Source organism: Eretmochelys imbricata, chromosome 5 (assembly GCF_965152235.1).
Source record: "Eretmochelys imbricata isolate rEreImb1 chromosome 5, rEreImb1.hap1, whole genome shotgun sequence".
NCBI classification, from domain to species: domain Eukaryota; kingdom Metazoa; phylum Chordata; order Testudines; family Cheloniidae; genus Eretmochelys; species Eretmochelys imbricata.
This window is the reverse complement of record NC_135576.1, coordinates 95,657,051-95,677,343: the sequence shown is the minus strand read 5'-3', so window position 1 is coordinate 95,677,343 and position 20,293 is coordinate 95,657,051. Positions and strand designations below refer to the sequence as shown.

General features: G+C 41.8%; 1 protein-coding gene across 5 annotated transcripts in view; it reads left to right on the top strand.

Annotated features, from left to right (window-relative positions):
* GCNT1 (glucosaminyl (N-acetyl) transferase 1) overlaps positions 1–15,843 on the top strand; it is a 38,776-nt gene extending 22,933 nt beyond the window's left edge. For 2 of the 5 annotated variants that reach the window (XM_077817560.1, XM_077817562.1), the window contains exons 2-3: positions 12,604–12,662; positions 13,343–15,843. In XM_077817560.1, coding sequence (XP_077673686.1) covers positions 13,467–14,759 — 1,293 coding nt within the window. In that variant the 5' untranslated portion in view covers positions 12,604–12,662; positions 13,343–13,466 and the 3' untranslated portion in view covers positions 14,760–15,843. Of the gene's footprint in view, positions 1–10,382; positions 10,488–10,568; positions 10,688–12,603; positions 12,663–13,342 lie in introns of those variants that run through there. The other 3 variants (XM_077817558.1, XM_077817559.1, XM_077817561.1) reach the window with 3 other exon arrangements.
* The last annotated feature ends 4,450 nt before the right edge of the window (positions 15,844–20,293 follow it).

Sequence of the window (20,293 nt, the reverse complement as noted above, 5' to 3'; positions counted from 1 at the left end):
TCTTTCTGAGTAGTTCTATTGAATATCTATTTTAAGTACCAAGATTGACTTCAATAGGGCTACTCAGTGAGCAAGTTATTACTCAATGAGATGAGAGTGGCAGAACCTGAGCCAGCTGGGAGTAGCGGGCGGGCAGCAAGTGCTAAATATTCCTAATGAAAATAGGAAGATGCTCTGGATAATCTAGCTACGTAATATCTGTGAGGATTTTAGTAGGGTAGGCGGTAAATATAATTTGGGACTTGTCTACAAAAATTCACCATGTTCTGAAATGGTCTTTTAAGAATCATTTATACGTTGTCTTCAAATACCCAGCTGGCTCGTACAGCCATGTTACGTCCTAATGTAGCCAAAACTTTTTTAAAAATGGGTGCCTAAAGCAAAACTCTTATGTCCATATTCAGGCATTGAAATAGATGGCCTGATTTCTCCCCCTCCTCCCCAAAAGTGCTAGACATTGAACGGCTGCCACTGACCGTAGCTAGTTCAACATAACAATGTCAGAGCTCTGTAGAAGGATCATTTTGGAAATGGAGTTTCAGCAAAAAGGGTCATGGGATGACCTCTCATGAAATACTGCAGCATCTGTTCTCTAAAGGAAAACCAATTCAATAAGGAGGGTCCCAGAAAGGCACAGGGGAGAGGCAGGGAGAAAAATGCTGATGTCAGTGGATGATGCACTTTGGAAAATGAGCCCACTTAAATGTGGACTTATACTTAGGCTTTAAACAAAACAAAAAATTCAAGTTTTCCACTGTTACACTGCAACTGGTATAGTCTAAGTGGACTCAGCAATAGTGGATTTGACCTATAGTTCTTAGTAGACAAGTTTTTATATGTGAGACGATTGCTAAAAAATCTTTAAAAAATAAAATCACGTTCCTTTTCTTCCTCTCTTCCTATTGCCATCTTCTACACCAGACCCATAGTCTGTCTTTAGCTTGTTTTCCTTCTTGGTATCAGCTTCCTCAATGTAATAGCAAACCACTTTTGTCTATTGAGCAACTAGATAGACAACCTTTGCTGGCTCATACCAGCCGACTTGGGCTCCGGGCTGCTTCATTGCTGTGTGGACTTCCGGGCTTGCTCTGGGACACACCTCCCGCTGCCAGGGTCTTAGAGCCCAGGCTGGGGGGTGGCGAGGGGGTGCCATACCTTGGGCTCCAGCCCGAGCCCAGAAATCTACACAGTCACCATAAATAAATTGCGAACCTGTATTTAAGTTTTTAATTACAGCTGACATTCTTGTGCCTTGTGCTGGAGGTAACAATCTTCTGAAAAGTGATTACTAGCGGAAGAGGGACTTGAACTGGGAGGCCTTATGAAAGGCTCTAAACCAGGGGTGGGCAAACTTTTTGGCCTGAGGGCCACACCAGGGAATGGAAATTGTATGGCAGGCCATGAATGCTCACAGAATTGGGGTTGGGGTGTGGAATGGGGTGAGGGCTCTGGCTGGGGGTTTGGGCTCTGGGATGGGGCTGGGATGAGGAGTTTGGGGTTTATGAGGGTGCTCTGGGCTGGGACTGAGGGGTTTGGAGGGCAGGAGGGGAATCAGGACTGGGGCAGGTGTGTGGGAAGGGGTGCAGGTTCCAGCTGGGGTTGCGGGCTCTGGGGTGGGGCTGGGGATGAGAAGTTTGGGGTGCAGGAGGGTGCTCTGGGCTGGGATCGAGGGGTTTGGAGAGGATGAGAGGGATCAGGGCTGGGGCAGGTGGTTGGGGTGTGGGGAGAGGCTCGGGTGCAGGCTCCGAGCAACGCTTACCTCAGGTGGCTCCAGAAGCAGTGGCATGTCCCTTCTCTGGCTTCTATGCATGGAGCAGCTCCCATCCCTGCTAGAACACCAGAGTGGGGCCATGCTGTGGTGACCCGGCTGGAGCGCTGGAGCAGGGCCAAGCCACGTGGTATGGCCCCTGACCCGGCTGGAGCACCGGAGCGGCACCCGGAGCCCAGCGTGGATCTGGCCCACGGGCTGTAGTTTGCCCACCCCTGCTCTAAACTGCTTTTTTACTTAAACCTGGATAAGAACGTAAACGATGTACAAGATTAAATAACTGCTTCTTTGGTTGTTTAAACCAGTTCCTAAATACCTGGAAGGAAATGAGTCCCTGCTGTTTCATCATTGATCATAAAATAGTTTTCTCCAGCATAGGGCTCACTGACCAAGTGTGGTTTTTAATGTACACCTGGTGGCAAGCTTTTCTGTTTGTGTAAAACTATGGAGCAGAGCCAAGTGCATACATGTCTCTAGCCCATTTTCTAAATTGCTTAGTCTTGTGCCTTTTAAAAAGTTGAATTCTATAATGGATCTTACCCTCTTGCTCAAAGTATACCGTACTTAGGATAAATACTTTCCTTTATGGTGCTTATTTATGCAGCTAATCTCAGTGTATTTTACATAGTGTTAATTTTGCTCCTTAACCAAACATTTAGCGTGGGATTATGTTGTCAGAACACTTAGTTTCTGTGTCTAAGTCACTACAAACCAACTTTTTAAAACACGTTTTTCTTGAAGAAACTCTTCTGCAAACTGAGTGCCAGAAACTATATGAAAAATCTAATCCAAGTGTTGACCCAGTGTCAAATGCTCAGCATCATTAACAATTGCTGTGAGTTGTGTTGTCTGTCACATGTGGGAGGAGAGGAGGATTCTGGAGGGATAAAACATTTGATGAGTAGAACGTATGGAGATGGTTAATGAAAATAGTGCAGATCTGATCAGGCAGCTTTAATTAGTATCCAGTTTTTAGTCTAATTTATATTCTGTGGGTGACATTCAATGCTTAAATATCACTGATTGGAACCTATAGAAAAATCTACAATTAATTGGTAGGAAGACTGCCTGTGTAAGGTCTTCTGGGCAGTGAAATCCCCTGTCATCCCATAGTACCCTTCAATGGAATGTGTATAAGAAGTGGCTAAGCAGGGGTCTCTTCCTTGTGGATGTAGCTTCCATGGCTACACACATCCTGATTGCTCAAACTTTTGGCAGGACTTGTGAATTTCACCCTATAGAAGGCAGTTTGGGTACTTGTCATGGTGTGAGATACTAATTTCTTCACTCCAATCTCCACCCTGCCCCCTTTTTATGAAGCATTATTTGATGGGATATGGAAAGGGGGGGGGAGATGAGAGGCAGGGAAACTGGAAACATACCAAAAAAAAGTATAGGGTAATTGAAAAGAAACTGCAGTTAATCTTAAAGTAATCTGAAATTACCAGGGATACTTAGCAGATAGATATGGGTAAAATAGGACCTTGATTCTCACATACATCTACTAACCGCTTCAGTTTAGCCCCATTTACTGAGTATTTTGTACAGGTTCTTACACTGTGTTCATCACCATAGTATCTGAGCACCTTCCAGCAGTGCATTGAGCAACAGAGCTAAGAACTATCACACCTTTTTGTTCTCTCGTCCTTTCCCCAGTGGAAGTGTGTGCATAATAGAAACATACATATTTTATATTATGTGTGTTTTTGTTTTTGGAATTTGTGTGCGTGCGTGTGCATAATATAAACGTATATTTAAAAACACATGTTGCTATATCTTAGAGAAGACAAGGTCAAAGAAATGTGCCTTGCACTTAGAGTGGAAGGTGAGAGGTTTGGGGTATGTCTACACTTACCATTTAAAGCGCAAAAAGTCCCTTTTTTGCACTAAAACCGCGGGAGCGTCTACACTTGTTAATGACTTTTTGCAGTGAAACTCAGAAGTTTTTACTGCAAAAAGAAAACCGTCTTCATGAGAGGCGTACAGCTCTTACTGCTATTCTTTTTGCACTGCTGTGAAAGTGAAGACACATTCCACCAGTGTAAACACCCTTTGGCCTCTGAAGGCTAGCCCACAGTTCCAAAAACAACCACTCTGGCCAGCATCTCCGCTGCTCTGATGCACAGATGTCCGCCCCTCCCCCTGTAAGCCCCGGGAAGTATGAAGCTCCCTTTCCCTTTGTTTGTAGATGTGGCGGGGAAAGCAGCCAGACAGCAGGAGGCTTTTAAAAAAATGCCATGGAAGAAGCCAGGAAGTAATGGGGCTCCTAAGGCATGAAGCAGGGCAGCATGGGGCACTGAGCAGAGACCCAGAAGGCCTTCGGCTCACCCCCATCCCCCTTCCCACAAAATCTATCGAGAGAACTGCACTGTGGGTTAGCTGCCCTACAGCGGTGCTCTCATCCCCACGGAAGTGCTGGTAGTGTAAACACTCTCTGACACCTGAGGAATTGAGTGAGTACACAAACCAGGGCTTTGCTTTTACCGGTTTCCTATCACCAGTGAAACTTACAGCGCAAAAACTCTAAGTACAGACATACCCTTAGTAATGGCTCACATTTCCTGTGACTGTTCATTCCACAATCTTGGGCCAGCCCCAAGAGAGCTCCAAAATTCAATAGAGTACTTCTGTAACTACTGAATTTTTCAGTTTCTTACCAACACTTGATTGATTTTGATTTGATTTTTTGAAATGGGTAAAGAACTTTAAATAGCTCTTCAAAAGGGGAGGAGGGGGAGCCTCTCTACCACATCCTTTTCAATTTTAAACTATCATTGAAGACTTCAAACATTATCTTGCATTTCCACTCTGTTGAAAGGAAATGCTTTCTAGAGAGTCAGACTCCTCCTGTCTTTTTGCTTTTTATGCTGTTTTGGTCTTCTTTAAAGCATTTATCAATGTATATCTCATTTGCAAAATCTATTTATGATTAACTGCTGCAAACATGTATTATGCACAATTTTCATCATCCTTGTATTTAGTATTTTAATTCAAGCCATTGCCTTTTTGGGGGGAGGGGGGAGTGGAATTGCAATAACCAAGCTGGTACATAAAGTCTAAGCAATGATTGGGGAAGGCGGTGGATTTAGATTTGGGCAGGACAGTGGGGTGGGAGGAGGTATTGTTTCATATTCTCTGTGTATATATAAAGTCTGCTGCAGTTTCCACGGTATGCATCTGATGAAGTGAGCTGTAGCTCACGAAAGCTCATGCTCAAATAAATTGGTTAGTCTCTAAGGTGCCACAAGTACTCCTTTTCTTTTTGCGAACACAGACTAACACGGCTGTTACTCTGAAATCTGTAATTTACGTTCACCTGCTTATTTTTGTTGTATGAAAATATTGGTTTACCTTAATAGTCTGAGGGGGAAAATTGAGCAGGAACAGAAAGAGCAGCTCAAGATAAACCACTTCTCAGTAAGCACTTGAGAGCTAAGAGACCATGCCAGGATAGGAAAAAATCCCAGGAATGCAAGAAATTGAAAGAACTCTGGTAGGTTTAAGCAGCAACACTCTCTCAAGATGGGGGTGGTCATTTGGGAGAACCAGCCTGACACACAGGCAGCAATATGTTGATGTTGCCCAAACAAAAAATGCTCCCCAGACTGAGCAGCTGTTGAGTGAAATTGACATGATTCTTGTCAGTTTCACAACTGCTGGTCAGTGGTGGGCCCCATAAAACCAAAAAGAATTATGTAAATTTCACTCCTCAGTTGCCAGGTCTTCTATGTTGCTATGTGCTTTGCCCCAGACCTGGGACCCCTGGTTGGTTCACCAGGCTGCAGGAGTTGGCCAGCCCAAGGAGAAAGCTGGCTGAGGAGTCTAGAAACCTTGATCTCTCTGGCCAGCCTGCATGGTAGGGCTGCCCTGGAGTTTTAGATTCAGAAAGCCCATCCCAAACTTTCCTGGCTCTGTGGCAGGGAGCCCAGAGGCTCTGAGAGCCCCCAGGACTTGCAGGCTCCCAGCTCTGCAGCAAGGAGCCTGAGGTTCCTGAGCTGCAGGGCTGCCCCAAAGCTGCAGGCCACCTGAAAACCAGAGTAGGTTCCATCCGAAATTTTTCTAACCTGAGATGTTTTCACAGAGCACTTCAGGTTGGACAAAAGTAAGGGTGGCATGGTATGGTGTATTGCCACCCTTCCTTGTGCACAGCTGGTGGTGGTGATGCTGCCTTCAGAGCTGGGCAGCCAGAGAGTAGTGGCCGCTGGTCAGGAGGCCGGAGGTGCTGGGGCTATGAATTGCCAAGCCCCAGCACAAATTAAGCCCCAAACACTGCTATTCTTAAGCTATATGAAAGAAGTATATGCATTGCTTAAGTTTTTGAGGACAACTTTAAATACTAAGCTGTTGATCCTGCCCGCCAATATACTGGCCCATGGTTTGTTTGTTTGTTTTTTTTTGGTTTGTTTTTTTTAAAGAAAATACAAACACTATCTTTCTTGTTGCCAGACTACAAGCGTGAGGCAGCAAGGCTCCTTGAAACCTATGAAACTGTGAAAGTTGTGGAGTTGCTACAAAAACCAAAACACTATGTGACTTTGGAGAGGGGAAAAAGTGCTTCCCTTTATTCTGTTCTTTGTCAAATAACTTGCTGCTTTTTCCTAATTTTGTTCAACTTAATACTGAGTTGTTAAAATATCTTTCTTCTCTTGAAGAAGCAGAGGCCAGGTCTAAATATACTGGTTCAAAAACTAACTTTTGGTTAGGTTGTGGTAATTTTTTATTAAGAAGGGGAAAAGCATCCTGGCATAAAGATGATTTATATTGATATAGTTTAGTCCTCTTCCCATACAAGAATAAGCTATAACTGGTATAAAGCAACTTTATTCTAGCAAAACTGCATCCACATTAAATGGTTATAACAGCATTCACACTAAGGAGATTATACCAGTGTTAAAGTTAAAGCAGTACCACTTTCTATGTGGACAAGCCCTGATAATGAATCCTTTCAAAAATGTGACCTGCTTTGTCTATTCTCTCTACTCCCCAAAGAAGAATAATTTCTTTTGACCTAAGGTGTAAATGTGTGCTAACTGACAGCAACCTTGGTTAAAGAGGTTTTTTGGGTTGGTAGGCAAAACTATACAATTGTAAAACAGTTGGAGGTAGGTCAACCTATCTAAATGAAGTTTCTAATTTTATTTCTTACTCAAACGTAGCCACTACCAAAATTTTATATTGTTCAGAGTTGCTTAGATCCTGTCTACATTATACAGTTTCGTTGGCAAAAGGCAGCTTTTGCCGACAAAACAGTGGAGGTGTACACACTACAAGGCTACTTTTGGCTGCAAAACTCTGCTGTTTTGCCAACAAAATAAAACCACCTCGATGAGAGGCATAGAGCTTTTTGCAGTGAAGTTAAAGCAACAAATCATCAGTGTAGATGCTGCTGCTATGTTGACATAACTGGCCTCCCCCAGTATCCCACAATGCTTGCCGTGACCATTCTGCTCATAAATATTTTGAACTTGGCTTGGCTGCCCTGCAGGCGTGCACCCTTTCCCTTTCAACATGGAGAGCTCACAAGCTGCTGAGGAGGCTGCTGTTGGCAGCTGAGGGGGCTGTAGGAAAACTCTGAAGGAATCATTAACATGGAATTGACTCTCTCACACTGGCAGGTAGAATGGGCTGCTGCTGGTGGGGGAGGTGGACGGGGAGGGACTGCTCTGTCTACTGTCTGAACTTAAAGAAGCAGTATGCCGACATACTCTTCCCCCAACACACATGCTGTTTCTGTCTGTGCCCCCCACATACACTTCAGCTGAATCTTGTAGGATGCCAGTGAAACATTGCTAGTTTCTCAATCGCATCATGTGACACTGTACCTGCCCCATGAAGCACTGCAAACCCTTCCCAAAGCACCCTGCTGCCAGTTTCACAATGGGATAACTACCCACAGTGCACTGCTCTCTGTGTTGATGCAAGAGCTGCTAGTGTGGACCTGCTCTGCCGACACTAGGAGCATAGTGTGGACATGCAACAGTACTTTAATTAAAGCGGCATAATTTTTGTCAACAAACCTCTATAGGTTAGCCATAGCCTTATATTCTACTATGTAGTTGCCCTTGTCCTAATCCTGCAGTATAGTACATGTTCTCTGACTTTGCCCTGAAATGTATCCTGTTCCTAAACAAATGTGTTGATGACTCTTCCCTAGTTAGTATGGCAGAGATTCTGACCAGGATTTGTTCTTGCCTAAATATGGGAACTTCCTTGGTCACCCTTCAACCAGCTGATACTAGATTGGTCCTTAGTGTCCTAGCAAAACCCTTCGCCAAAAGCTTTCCTATTCCCCTGACTGCTTCTAGAGTTATCTCAGATTATTTGACAGAGTAGTCCCCCCCCCCGCTTTCAACAAGTGTATTGGGGGAGAGAAGAAATTTAATGCCCCAGCAACATTAACTTTCTACTTTCAATCTACAATGTCCTCTTTCTGTTATTGTATTTCATTGCCAATGTTACATCAGAATATTTCTCCCAGAATCAAATGAGTGGCTGTTAGTTTTTTCTTTTAGTAATCTGCTTCTTGTGGATGCTCTAGCGCATTTTGTAAACACCCATGCCGGTGAAGAACGAGAACATGTTTCCGTCTCAGAACTTACTCCTCTTAACATTCTGATATTTACCTTAGGGCTAGTCTACACTGGCAATGTTAAAGTGCTGCCATGGCAGTGCTTTAACCAGGGCCGGCTCTACGTTTTTTGCCGCCCCAAGAAGAAAAAACAAAAACAAAAAAATCTGCTGAATACACCGCGGCCGGAGAGAACAGGAACATGGAAGGGAGCTGCCGCCGACAGCGAGACCCGAGTCAGAAGAGTTGCTGCCAAATTGCCATCGCGGGAAACAACAGAGAGGGGCTGCCACCAGGGCTGCCCCTTCAGCAGCGCTGCCCCAGGCACCAGCCTGCTTAGCTGGTGCCTAGAGCCGGCCCTTGCTTTAACATGGCTTGTGTAGTCGCAGCAGAGCACTGGGAGAGAGAGCTCCCAAAAAACCCACCTCCACGAGGGGCGTTACAGGTGTGCTACCAGCAGTGGGAGCCCAGCTTCTAGCACGGGTGCACTGTCTACACTGGCACTTTACAGCACTGAAACTTGCTGCGCTCGGGGGTGTTTTTTCACAACCCTGAGCAAGGAAGTGGCAGCACTGTAAAGTGCCAGTGTAGACAAGCCCTTATGCTCTTCCTTTAAATATATTCCCTAGAGGTTACATTTTATCTTTATTGCTGTTAGTTAGACCAGAGACAAGACTATATCAAAACCTATACAGCGCTATGAGAGTATTTGGGAAGAGCTGATCAGAAACAATAAGCTACATTGCTACAGATCCTATAGAGAAACTTGACACTCGATATGTTAATTAGAATGGTAGACTTTCACACCTCTTTACTCATGTGGATGACTGCAGAAGTGCAAAATAGTAAGGGATTTGAGACCTTCGTGCCCCACTGGGTGGGGAAGGCAGTCGTATGTCTCTGATTGCCTTCATTCTGTGAAGGGAACTATATAAAGTCCTTGTGCAGAAACTTGTGATAAGCAGTAATAATGGATCCTGGGAAACTTTCTGTAGAAAAGTACCTTGAACAAAGGAGGAAGAAAAGAATGCCACTCTACACTATAAATTTATATCCGTATAACTAAGTCGCTCAGACATGTGAAAAATCCACACCCCGGAGTGAGGTAGTTACACCTACCTAGCCCCTAGTGTAACAGCACTATGTGAACAGGCAGTCAGAGCTACTGCCTCTCATGGAGGTGGATTAATATCCCGATGGGAGAAGCTCTCCTGTCGGCAGAGTAGCATCTTCACTGAAGCGGGTACATCAGCATTTGAAGTGTAGACCTGCCCTGAGAAACTGATGGAAAGGGCTTTAATGTTATGGGGGTGATTAATAGCAGTTTTGTGGGTTAAAACTACCACTTCCCTTCCTCCCACCCTCTTTAGGAAGATGGGAAATCTCCTTGGTAATCCTATTCCACACAACTATGTATAGGTGTGGAGACCCTTGTGGATGAGTGGAACAGCTTGGTCACACCACCAGTGTAATGCAGAGCTGTAGACTTTATTTTTGCCTGTTTATAAAGCCAGCCCTTTGCTTTATGAACAGTTACTGTAGACCCTAGGTGGGAACTGAACCAAAGAGTTACCATCTTGTTTAATTTCCCTTCTGCGGAATAGAGTTTACAGCTAATTTGAGTTTGCAGAAAACTATTTTAACTGTTATATAGATGGTTGCACATCTGAGGAGGCACTGATGTGTGTCAGATGAGTTTATTTAAACAAGAATATGAAACTACTGCTGTTAACTTCAGAGGACACAGTATAAGCATGTGTATGTAGTTGGGGTGAGCTATTTCTGGTCCAATTCCATATCGTTCTACTACCACAATGGAAAATCTGACCCAGAGCACTTAGTTCCTATAAAATGATATATAAACACTCAAAATTGCAAATGCAGTGGGACTAATGAATTGTTGTGGGATCCATTTAGTTTGGAGACTGATGGAATCCTAGGAGTCCGCATGGAGAGTAGCGTTGGTCCCTCAAACATTTTGTTTTTTGGCTACATATAAGTGCTCTAATAAGAGCAAACTTTACTTGGTTATTCCTTCCCCTCCAGCACTCTACCCGACTGCTGTCTATTTCCTCTCCCTTGATGCAGAATGAAACTTCTCTTGCTGCCTGGAGCTACCACTGCCGTAATCTCTCAATGTCACCTTGCCATGTGAGTTTGCTGTCCTGTAGATTTGCTAACTCTCCAGTTTTGTTGTCACCTGCTGCTAATTTAAACATTTTTGACTATACATTGAAGAAACGGCCGTGTGTGTGTGTGTGTGTGTGTGTGTGTGAAAACTGCTTCTGAGAATCATGATCTGGGCTGCAACTAGTAAGCATCCTCAAATGAAGACTGACTGGCATCACCAAGTAAGCTTAGAAGCCACAGTTTGAGAATCATAAATTACAAGTTAAAATTTTAGCAGACATTAAATTCATACTGAGCAGGTTGCAGAAAAACAGGCTTAATGCAGTTCTTCAGTTATGGAAATCTCAAGCCTTGATCATTTGTCTCTGTTTAAAATCTAAAAACAAATTGTTAGAAGGTAATTTGGAACTGGCAGTAATTGTTTTTCAATAAACAGCTTGGCAAACAAATTGAAATTTTTATTGGAAATTTTTAAATTTCGATGAAAATATTTTGTTTTCCCTTTTCTTCCCCCGGCACTCCCATTCCACAAGGAATTGGGGTGACAGCAGGGAAGGAAGACAGATACCAACAAAACTTTTGGCACTCTTCGCTTTATAGAAAAACTTTTTTGTTAAATTTTTCATGGAACAAAAATTGTGTTCCAATATTTTTTTGCAGAAAATATTTTTATTACCAGCTTTATTAGTAATACTTACATTTCTACTGATTTTTTGCAAGTGTAAACATGACTTTGTATGAATTTGGTTGTCTTCCACGGTGATCTTGAATAGTAGTTAGTAAAAAGCTTTAATGCTTTTAGTTTCCAGATTGACATACTGGCAAGTGTTCTCACTGAAAATTATGGACTCCCATCACCATCTCTCCATATATACATTGAGCATTTTGCTTCCTATTAAATAAAGCAGTGGTTTTCAAACTGTGGGTCGGGACCCCAAAATGGGTAAATGGGGTCGCCAGGGCTGGTGTCAGACTTGCTGGGGCCTGGGGCCAAAGTGCAAGCCCCACCGCCCAGGGCCGAAGCTGAAGCCCATGCCCCTCTGCCCAGGGCCAAAGCCCAAGGGCATCAGGACTCAGGCTACAGTCCCCTGAGCTGGGGCTGAAGCCCTTTGTTCTTTGGCTTTGGTCCCCCACACCTGAGGCGGCGGAGCTCAGACTTTGGCCCCTGCTCCTGGGGTCACATAGTAATTTTTGTTGTCTGAGGGGGGGGTCACAGTGCAATGAAGTTTGAGAACCTCTGAAATAAAGTACTTGAAACTAAAACCTGAATGTTCTTTAGAGTTAATTAAATGATGTATTTAAAAGTAGAATTGGATATTTAGTACATTAGATGCAACATAATTGTTTATAGACCTCCACTGTCTTATTTATTGAGTTTGCATTATTTTTCCCTTTCGTGCTGTCTCAATATTGTTTACATATAAACCTGGAAGGGAAGGTAGAGAGAAGAGAGAAAAGGAAAAACAAAGTTTTTGACCAAATGTAGCTTTTAATTTTTTGCAAGCATATTTGTGAATACAAATAAAGTGTCACTCTTAAACTATTACCTGTTTAGTTGATCCAGATTCCAGAGATTCTTGGCAAACTCTTCTGCAGATGTATGTCTCCAGACTCTGTCCATCTGTTTACAGGACTCTTCATTATGTATCTTTATAGAAAATTTGACTGGAGAATGTTCAAGTGGGTGGGGGTTAAGATATTTTAATTAAGGGTTAGTGGACATAAAATATGCACTGTACATTGCAGGTGAACACGTGAAGAATATATCGTAGTGCTTTGAATTTATAACAAACTCATTTTAATTTATTTCGTTTTTTGTGTATTGGATATTTCATATGAAATCCTGTAGTTGTATCTAGAGAGAAATAAGGGCTATTCCTATATTTCTGACAACACTATATTTCTCTCAACACTCTGTAGTCCATGTTTATCTAGTAGCCAGCTCTCTAACAATTGAGTAAGCTGTCGCATGCATAGAGTGATATGAAAGACAGCTTCAAAAGTGCAATTTAAATACCTGTTTAAAAATAGACCACAAAATAGCAATACCATGTCAATTAGAGAGCTGTCTCTAGGAGCTCTCTGAAAGCTAGATGACTATGTAACACTAAATTATTTTTTCCCTTCTCTTTTTCAGATCTTTCCTGAAAGAAGCCCTAGGGTCACATCACTGCTCATTCTTCAGTATGTTTAAGGGTCTGTATCACAAGAATAAAATGCTGAATGTGCATGGGGGCTGTATTTCAAATGAGAGGATGAAGTGTGAATCGTTTCCCCAGTAAATGAGTTGTAAATTGAAATGCCAACAAAACTTTGATGGAGTGTGTGTAAAATGTCCCTGTTAAATTCAGGTTGGAATATTTACTATAAATACTTAAGCTACTAACACTTCACATTCTCTGTATTGCACAAAACCTCAGTTGGTTCCCTAAATTATTTCATCTGATATGGGTAAACCAGTTCTGTCTAGGGGACAAAACAATTTTCTTTCTATTGCATTTTAAAATGCCAACATTTTTAAAAGGGATTCAGCAGATCTAAGTAATCTATCTTAGACCAGCCATGCCAGAATTAACATGCTTCATCCAATAATGTAGTAGAAATTATGGTATGAGGGAGAAATTAACATTTGAATACATAGCTTCAATACTAGAGCTGGTCATAAAATGGGAAAACTCAGACTGTATCTAAACTTTCACCACCCAACTCATTACATTTTCTAAATTGCAGGAAACTCCTTTTAACTAAACTGTTCACCATTAAAGCAAAGACTTTTAAATCAACTTTTGATTTAAAAGCCACAGGTAAAATGTAGAATTGAATTGCAGAACAACTGTATTAGGAATGACTTGTATTTTTTTGTTTGTTTGTTTTAGGGCTTTTCCTCCAGTGTGTATACACACACTTTTGAGAAATGAGAACAGATGACTCTGAAGCTTTTGAAGTGGGTTTGAGATCATGAGTACAAAGAAACTTTGTTTAGCCAAGTGAAGGTATCCAATGTGGTCTGAAATGCTGAGAAGAAAATTTCGTTTTTGGCATATTTTACGCTTCAGGCACCTCCTCGTGCTACTTCTTATTTTAGTGGCCTTTTCTGTTCTAAAAAGTAACCAAAAGCTGGACTTCTTGAGTCAGAGACATCTAGAGCTGACTGGTGAAGATCCTACCAGTAATATTAACTGCTCTAAGATACTGCAGGGTGATATAGAGGAAATTCAAAAAGTAAAGCTTGAGATATTATCTGTGTCATTTAAGAAACGCCCTAAGCTAACAGCAAGTGATTATATTAATATGACAACAGACTGTGCCTCTTTTACCAAGATGCGGAAGTATATTATGGAACCACTCAGTAAAGAAGAAGCTGAATTTCCAATTGCCTATTCAATAGTGGTATATCACAAAATAGACATGCTTGATAGACTTCTAAGATCAATCTATGCTCCGCAGAATTATTACTGTATTCATGTTGACAAAAAGTCTCCAGAATCTTTTCTGGCAGCAGTTAAGGGAATTGTGTCCTGTTTCAATAATGTCTTTATTGCCAGCCAATTGGAGAGTGTAGTGTATGCTTCGTGGAGCAGGGTACAGGCAGACCTCAACTGCATGAAAGATCTCTACAGGAGAAGTACAAACTGGAAATATTTGATAAATCTTTGTGGTATGGACTTTCCTATTAAGACCAACCAGGAAATGGTGGAGAAATTGAAAGCCCTAAAGGGTGAAAACAGCTTAGAAACTGAGAAAATGCCTTCCAGCAAAGAAATACGATGGAAAAAACACTATGAAATTGTTGATGGTAAGCTAAAGAACATGGGAATAGACAAACAACCTCCACCTCTTAGTACGCCTGTTTTCTCTGGCAGTGCCTATTTTGTTGCTAGTAGGAGATTTGTAGAGTATGTGCTAGAAAACAGCAAAATCCTTGAATTTATTGAATGGGCTAAAGACACGTATAGCCCTGATGAATACCTGTGGGCTACTATTCAAAGAATCCCTGAAGTTCCAGGGGCTGTTTCTTCCAGTGACAAGTATGATGTTTCTGACATGAATGCTCTTGCCAGGTTTGTGAAGTGGCATTATTTTGAAGGGGATGTGTCAAAAGGTGCCCCCTATCCTCCGTGCAATGGAATTCATGTGCGCGCTGTGTGTGTGTTTGGAGTGGGAGACTTGAACTGGATGTTAAAGAAACACCATTTATTTGCTAACAAGTTTGATACTGATGTTGACCCCTTCGCAATTCAGTGCTTGGAAGAATATTTGAGAGAAAAAGCTTTGCATCAACACAAAAATTAAAATGCTATCTTGTGTTTGGTATGACAGCTTCACACTGATAAGGCTGTCATGCAGATAAAATATTATGTAGTGATGATTTATTAGTGTGTTGCACCTTACTCATCGCCTTGGTATGAGCATGAGAAACTCCACTTGGGGTATATATGATATGTTCGGTTCAATTCAGTCTCACCTGACTACTTTTTCCCCCCAAATTTCCATACCACATACTCTTATTATTGGAAGAGGTCCAAGCCTCAAAATGCATATTTGGGGTCAAGAGAGCTCCTCTGGTAAGTCCAGCTATTCTTGTGTAACATTTCAATAGTAGCCTTTCAGGTTTTTTGGTTGTGGTGTTTTGTTTTTGTTTTTTGATCTCTGCTACTATTCAATTCAAAGCCTTAAAAAACAGAACCCCCTGATCTTGTGTGGCCATAACTCCATCCTTTTTCATAATCTTCTATTACTGTTGGGCATGGGGTGGAGAGAAAGCTAGACTGAGCAAGCATGTAGATGCAAAAGGATCTCAGGGAAGGCATGTCAGGAATTCTTTAAAAAACAGTTAAAAGGGAATTGATCAATATGCCAAAGCTAAGACTTTTGCAGTGGTTCCACATGTATTCTGGGATACATACTTCTGAATCTTCTTTTCTGAAAACCTTGAATTTAAGTTGAAATATTCACCAAGCAACTACAAGGCCTTGTGTTTAAAGTACACTTCTTACAGTAATGTTTTGTGTGCTTGTTTTAGTTTAAAACTATTTTAAAGTTGAACAATTACATTTTAATTTCAGAGACGACATTTATAGCTTTAATCTGCAATGTCCATCTTCTCAGGGGAATTTATTATTCTGGGCCTGTTAGGATATAAATGTTGATATCATGTTTATTTTTTTGTGCATAATGTCACTTCTCTACACTTGTAATTTTTTTTAACTAGTCTATGAGGATTGAATTAATTCTTTTATGTTGCAACTCTAACTGGCAGAGCTGCTGGGCTCAACATTCTGAAAGAGTTAACGTACATCAGTCTACCCACTTGTATCTCAGAACATTTAAACAGTTACTGAATATTCAGACAAATAAATTATTTTTCTAAGTGAAACTCTGTTTTCTCTTGACATTTGAAAGTCCTCTCTCAAAGCACTGTCAAAATATAACTGACTGTGATACAGTTAGCATGATTTGGCCCCAAGTTAACAAATCTGTGCCTTGCTCAGGTAGGTGGCTCCCAGTCAGAGTAAATTCAGTGGGGCTACTTCTGTGCATAGAATGGAGGATGTATCTTCAATGTGCATTATAACAGGACTGACATAAAAGTAGTCAGCCTTTTAGGCCTAACTCTTGAAACTACTTCCAAACTTCTTGGGATGAAGAAGATATGGTAGCCGAGACTGAAGCTTAGTATAGTGGGTTGTACACCTATAGTAAGTGATTAAAATTTAAAAATGTGTATATGCTTTTTATGGTTTTGATCCTTTAAATATGTGTAGATGAACAACATTACTCCTAGCAGGAGTTCTATTGAAACCAGTGTTGCTATTCATGTGTGTAACTTAGCTGCATACTTGTTTGCAAAATTATACCCTCTGACATCAGAACTAGGGCTGAGAAACCTGCTGTGGAGAAAGTCATTAAGGAAGATGGAACACAAGGTATAAATACATCAAATTTTCTGAGATGTAGGAATGGGAAGAAACACTTCAGGTCTCTTTTGGGGACACACTTCATTTTGGTAAAGACAGTTAAATCTTAAAAAGTACAGGTCTGTCTTCCAAAGGGATCTGCAACAACTTTGAATGCTATCAGAGGAAAGTTCTAGCTGACTTTTTGTCTCTGGTAAGGCCTAAAAAAGCAGCTATTGTGGTAGATGTGACAAAAGCAAGATTGTAGACTACACTCAAACTCCTTGAATGTAAGCATTGCCTTGGTGTTAAAATTCAAACTATTCCTTAGTGCTGCTTTTACTGCAGTCTGATAAATTGGATAAAGACAGTTGTGAAAGTTTCTCCATTCAGTACCTACCTATTGTCTAAAACTGTCATAATTTAATTCTTTGGAAACATCTTTATATATAGTTGCATTTTAACATAGGAATTCCACTTCTGCATCTAAATTAAAGATAAAACCTAGGGGTTTAGGCCTATATCCTGTAACCCACTTACAATATTATTCTCTACTTCATATGAAAAGAGCAAAAAATTTAACTTGATTTCTCTTCCCTTGCCCTTCCAAAAATGAATATTTCTAAGGATCTGCGACGTTGTTACCTCTGCCAGTTTTAATCAAACACAAGATTTAGCCCATTGCCATACACAGTGAAAACTTCAATATCCTTTTAAAAAAAAAAACAACCCCAAACCTGAAGCAACTGATATTTCTTTTAGCACTAAAATAAGCTGCCCCTGGCTTTAAAACTTTGGGTTAACTACTGCTTTAGGTAGGGTTGTCAGGTTTTTGAATGGAATGCCTGGTCAAAAAGGGACCCTGGGGGCTCCTGTCAGCACTGCTGACCACGCCATTAAAAGTCTGGTTGTTGGGGCTGGCAGGTTCCCTACCTGGCTCCACGTGGCTCCCCGGAAGTAGCGACATCCCTCCCCTCCTAGAAAAAGGCCGGCACCTGCAGGTGGAGACAGAGCGCAGATTCGCCTGGCCATGCCTATGTCTAGGAGCCAAGGGCCATGTCTCGGCTTCCAGGGAGCCCCCTGAGGTAAGCGCTACCTGGAGCCTGCACCCCACACCTCCTCCCATACCCCAATCCCCTGCCCTGAGCCCCCTCCCTAAGCCTGCACCCAACTCCCTGCCCCAGCCCTGAGCCTCTTCCTGCACCCTGAACCCCTCATTTCTGGCTGCACCCTAGAGCCCACACCCCTAACCCAGAGCCTGTACCTCCTCCCATACCACAACCCTATGCTTCAGCCCAGAGCCACCTCTCATCCATGGCCCACCCCAGAGCCCTCTCCCACACCCTGAATCTCTCATTTCTGGCCCCACCTCAGAGCCTGCACCCCTCATTCCCTCCCACACCTCTGCCCCAGCCCAGGGAAAATGAGTGAGTGAGAAGGTGGAGGAGAGTGAGTTATCGAGGGAGGAAGGATGGAGTGAGCAGGGGTTGGGCCTAGCGGAAGGGACAGGGCAGGGGGTGAGATAAGGGTGTCTGGTTTTGTGTGATAAGAAAGTTGGCAACCCTAGGTTCAGGGACCTTTGTATGTTCCTGGGGAGGCTGCTACAACTAGTCTATAAGTAGCTAGGCTTCCATTACAAATGTAAGCTCAAAACAAAAGTGGACTCTAAAGTATACTGCAATGGTCTCAATTGACCATTCCATGGAGGATTTAATCAAACAAAAAGCTTCAGGTAAAAGGCAACAACTCAGAGCAGATCAGACTGGATTGTATACTAATCTGTATACAGTACAAGAAGAAATAACTGATACTATTACAATTGTTTGTAAACTTTTTATTCTGCAGCAATTACTGTTCTGTAGCAGTTCCATTTAACACATGTGGGTCCTTAAGAAAGACTGAGTTTAAGTATGCTATGTGAGCCAAAATCCACAATAAATAAAGCCAAAGCTTAATTATTTGCACTAGCTGCATGTGTGGTGAAACTACAAAGCTGTTTCTGATTGAATTCATGTGCATGCTTTCAACTTTAGTTGCAAGAGCCTCGACCAGTGGTGAGCAACCTACAGCCCATCAGGGTAATTTGCTGTTGGGCAACATGACAGTTTGTTTACATTGACCAGCTGTGGGCGGCCATGCCTGCGGATAGTCAGTGTAAATGAACTATCTCATAGCCTGCCAGGGGATTACCCTGATCGGCCACATGTTGCCTGTGGGCCACAGGTTGCTCACCACTGGCCTAGACTCCCCTGTAAGCAGTATTTTCTAGGGGGCTGAATTACTTCCAGTAGCTGGGGCTTTAAGAAAAACACCAAGAAAAACTGTGAGACAAAATTGCAAGACCTGGCAACACTGAAAGCCCTGTCCAGAGACCTACCACCATCACCAGCTACTGCTGCCATCCCCATCAAAAGTATCTTCAATTTGTTCATATGTTTGCAGCTTCTGTCTAACATCCATGAATATGAAAAATGCTCTTCCCTAATGCTCCACTTGGAAAGTGGCAACGTAGATACTTCATCTTCAAACTTGGCTTGACTTCTGAGTTACTTTAAAGAAAACTGGCTTGGTCAACTTTAAAAGTAATGTATGTTTAGAGGTAGCAATTTTCATATGCTTGCACTAACCTTTTCACCAGTAGACCTTGTAAGTAGGATAACTTTAGTTCAGGCAAACTGAATGCTTCCTCTGATGACTAACTCCATGTTTCTTCCCATGCAAACAAAAATGCAAAAAAAGAATTTCAATGCATATAAACTAGCACTAGGGCAGAAGATCTGAATATTCAGACTGGAGTACCTAATGGTCTTAACGTTTTTGAACCTTTTAGAACAAGCTTTTTCAAAAGCATATTAGTGAGTTAGGTGCACAGGTTCCATTTACTTTCAATGGGATGTGTGCTCCTTAGGCACTTCTGAAATCCCATTTATACTTCACCCACTAGTGTTACATTAATATGGGGGAGGGGAGTCATTTAATTGATTTCTATTGTAACTATGGAAATAGAACAGATAACTATATAGTGATAAAGTAGCACAGTTGTCCTAGTAACAGATACCATACCAGAGTGCTATTTCAGTTGACCAAAGGCTGACTATTCCTAAAATGTCTTAACTCTTACATGCAACCTCTTTCCTACCTGAATTTTGCTTTTCGGTAAATCTAAGTCTAATTAGCTGTCACAGACTCTGCCTCCTGTAATATAACACTTCATTTTTAAGTTTCCTGTCACCTTCTGAGCTCTGCAGTTGTAACTAAGTTAGCTGTACAACTGTTCACTACGCCATCTTTCACTTCACTATTGTGTCCCACATACGAAACACCATGAACATCAGGAAATCCAAGGGCAGTAGCCAGCAAGAAGCTATCGGCTGGACAATATGGTATTCACACTATCACTTAATCATTTTTCTTTGCTTTTCTTTCATTGCTTTTAACTTGAACAACTTTCAAATTAAAAAAAAGGGGAAGACTAAAGGAAAAGGTGATGATTTTTAGGCACAGTATTTACTCAGATTTTTTTAAAATTATTTGAGGACTTAAGAAAAACAAAACCAGCTTTCTTAACTCTGAAACTGCCTAAAAATAGCTCCAACGGAGGTATATGCTTTTGTAAATTGAATTTATTAATGAGTTTTTAGCCAATGATAACAATTGTCCTGGCAAATCATCTTCATTCGTGTATGGTAACTAGAAAAGCTGCATTAAAGATTGAAGTTTAAGTTTGTCATCCACTCTATGGATTCTGGTTATGTGGAATGAATCAAAGCTGTCTTTCTAGAGAAGGATCTTAGAGGGCAGCAGTTCACTAGATGTTCTGTGTTTAAGTGCTTTGGTGCAACCACAGCCATGACAATGATGACAAATGTAGATTGATGGCCTCATAGTCTAAAAAGCAAATCAAGCGATTGTCCTGGCATATAACTAAAA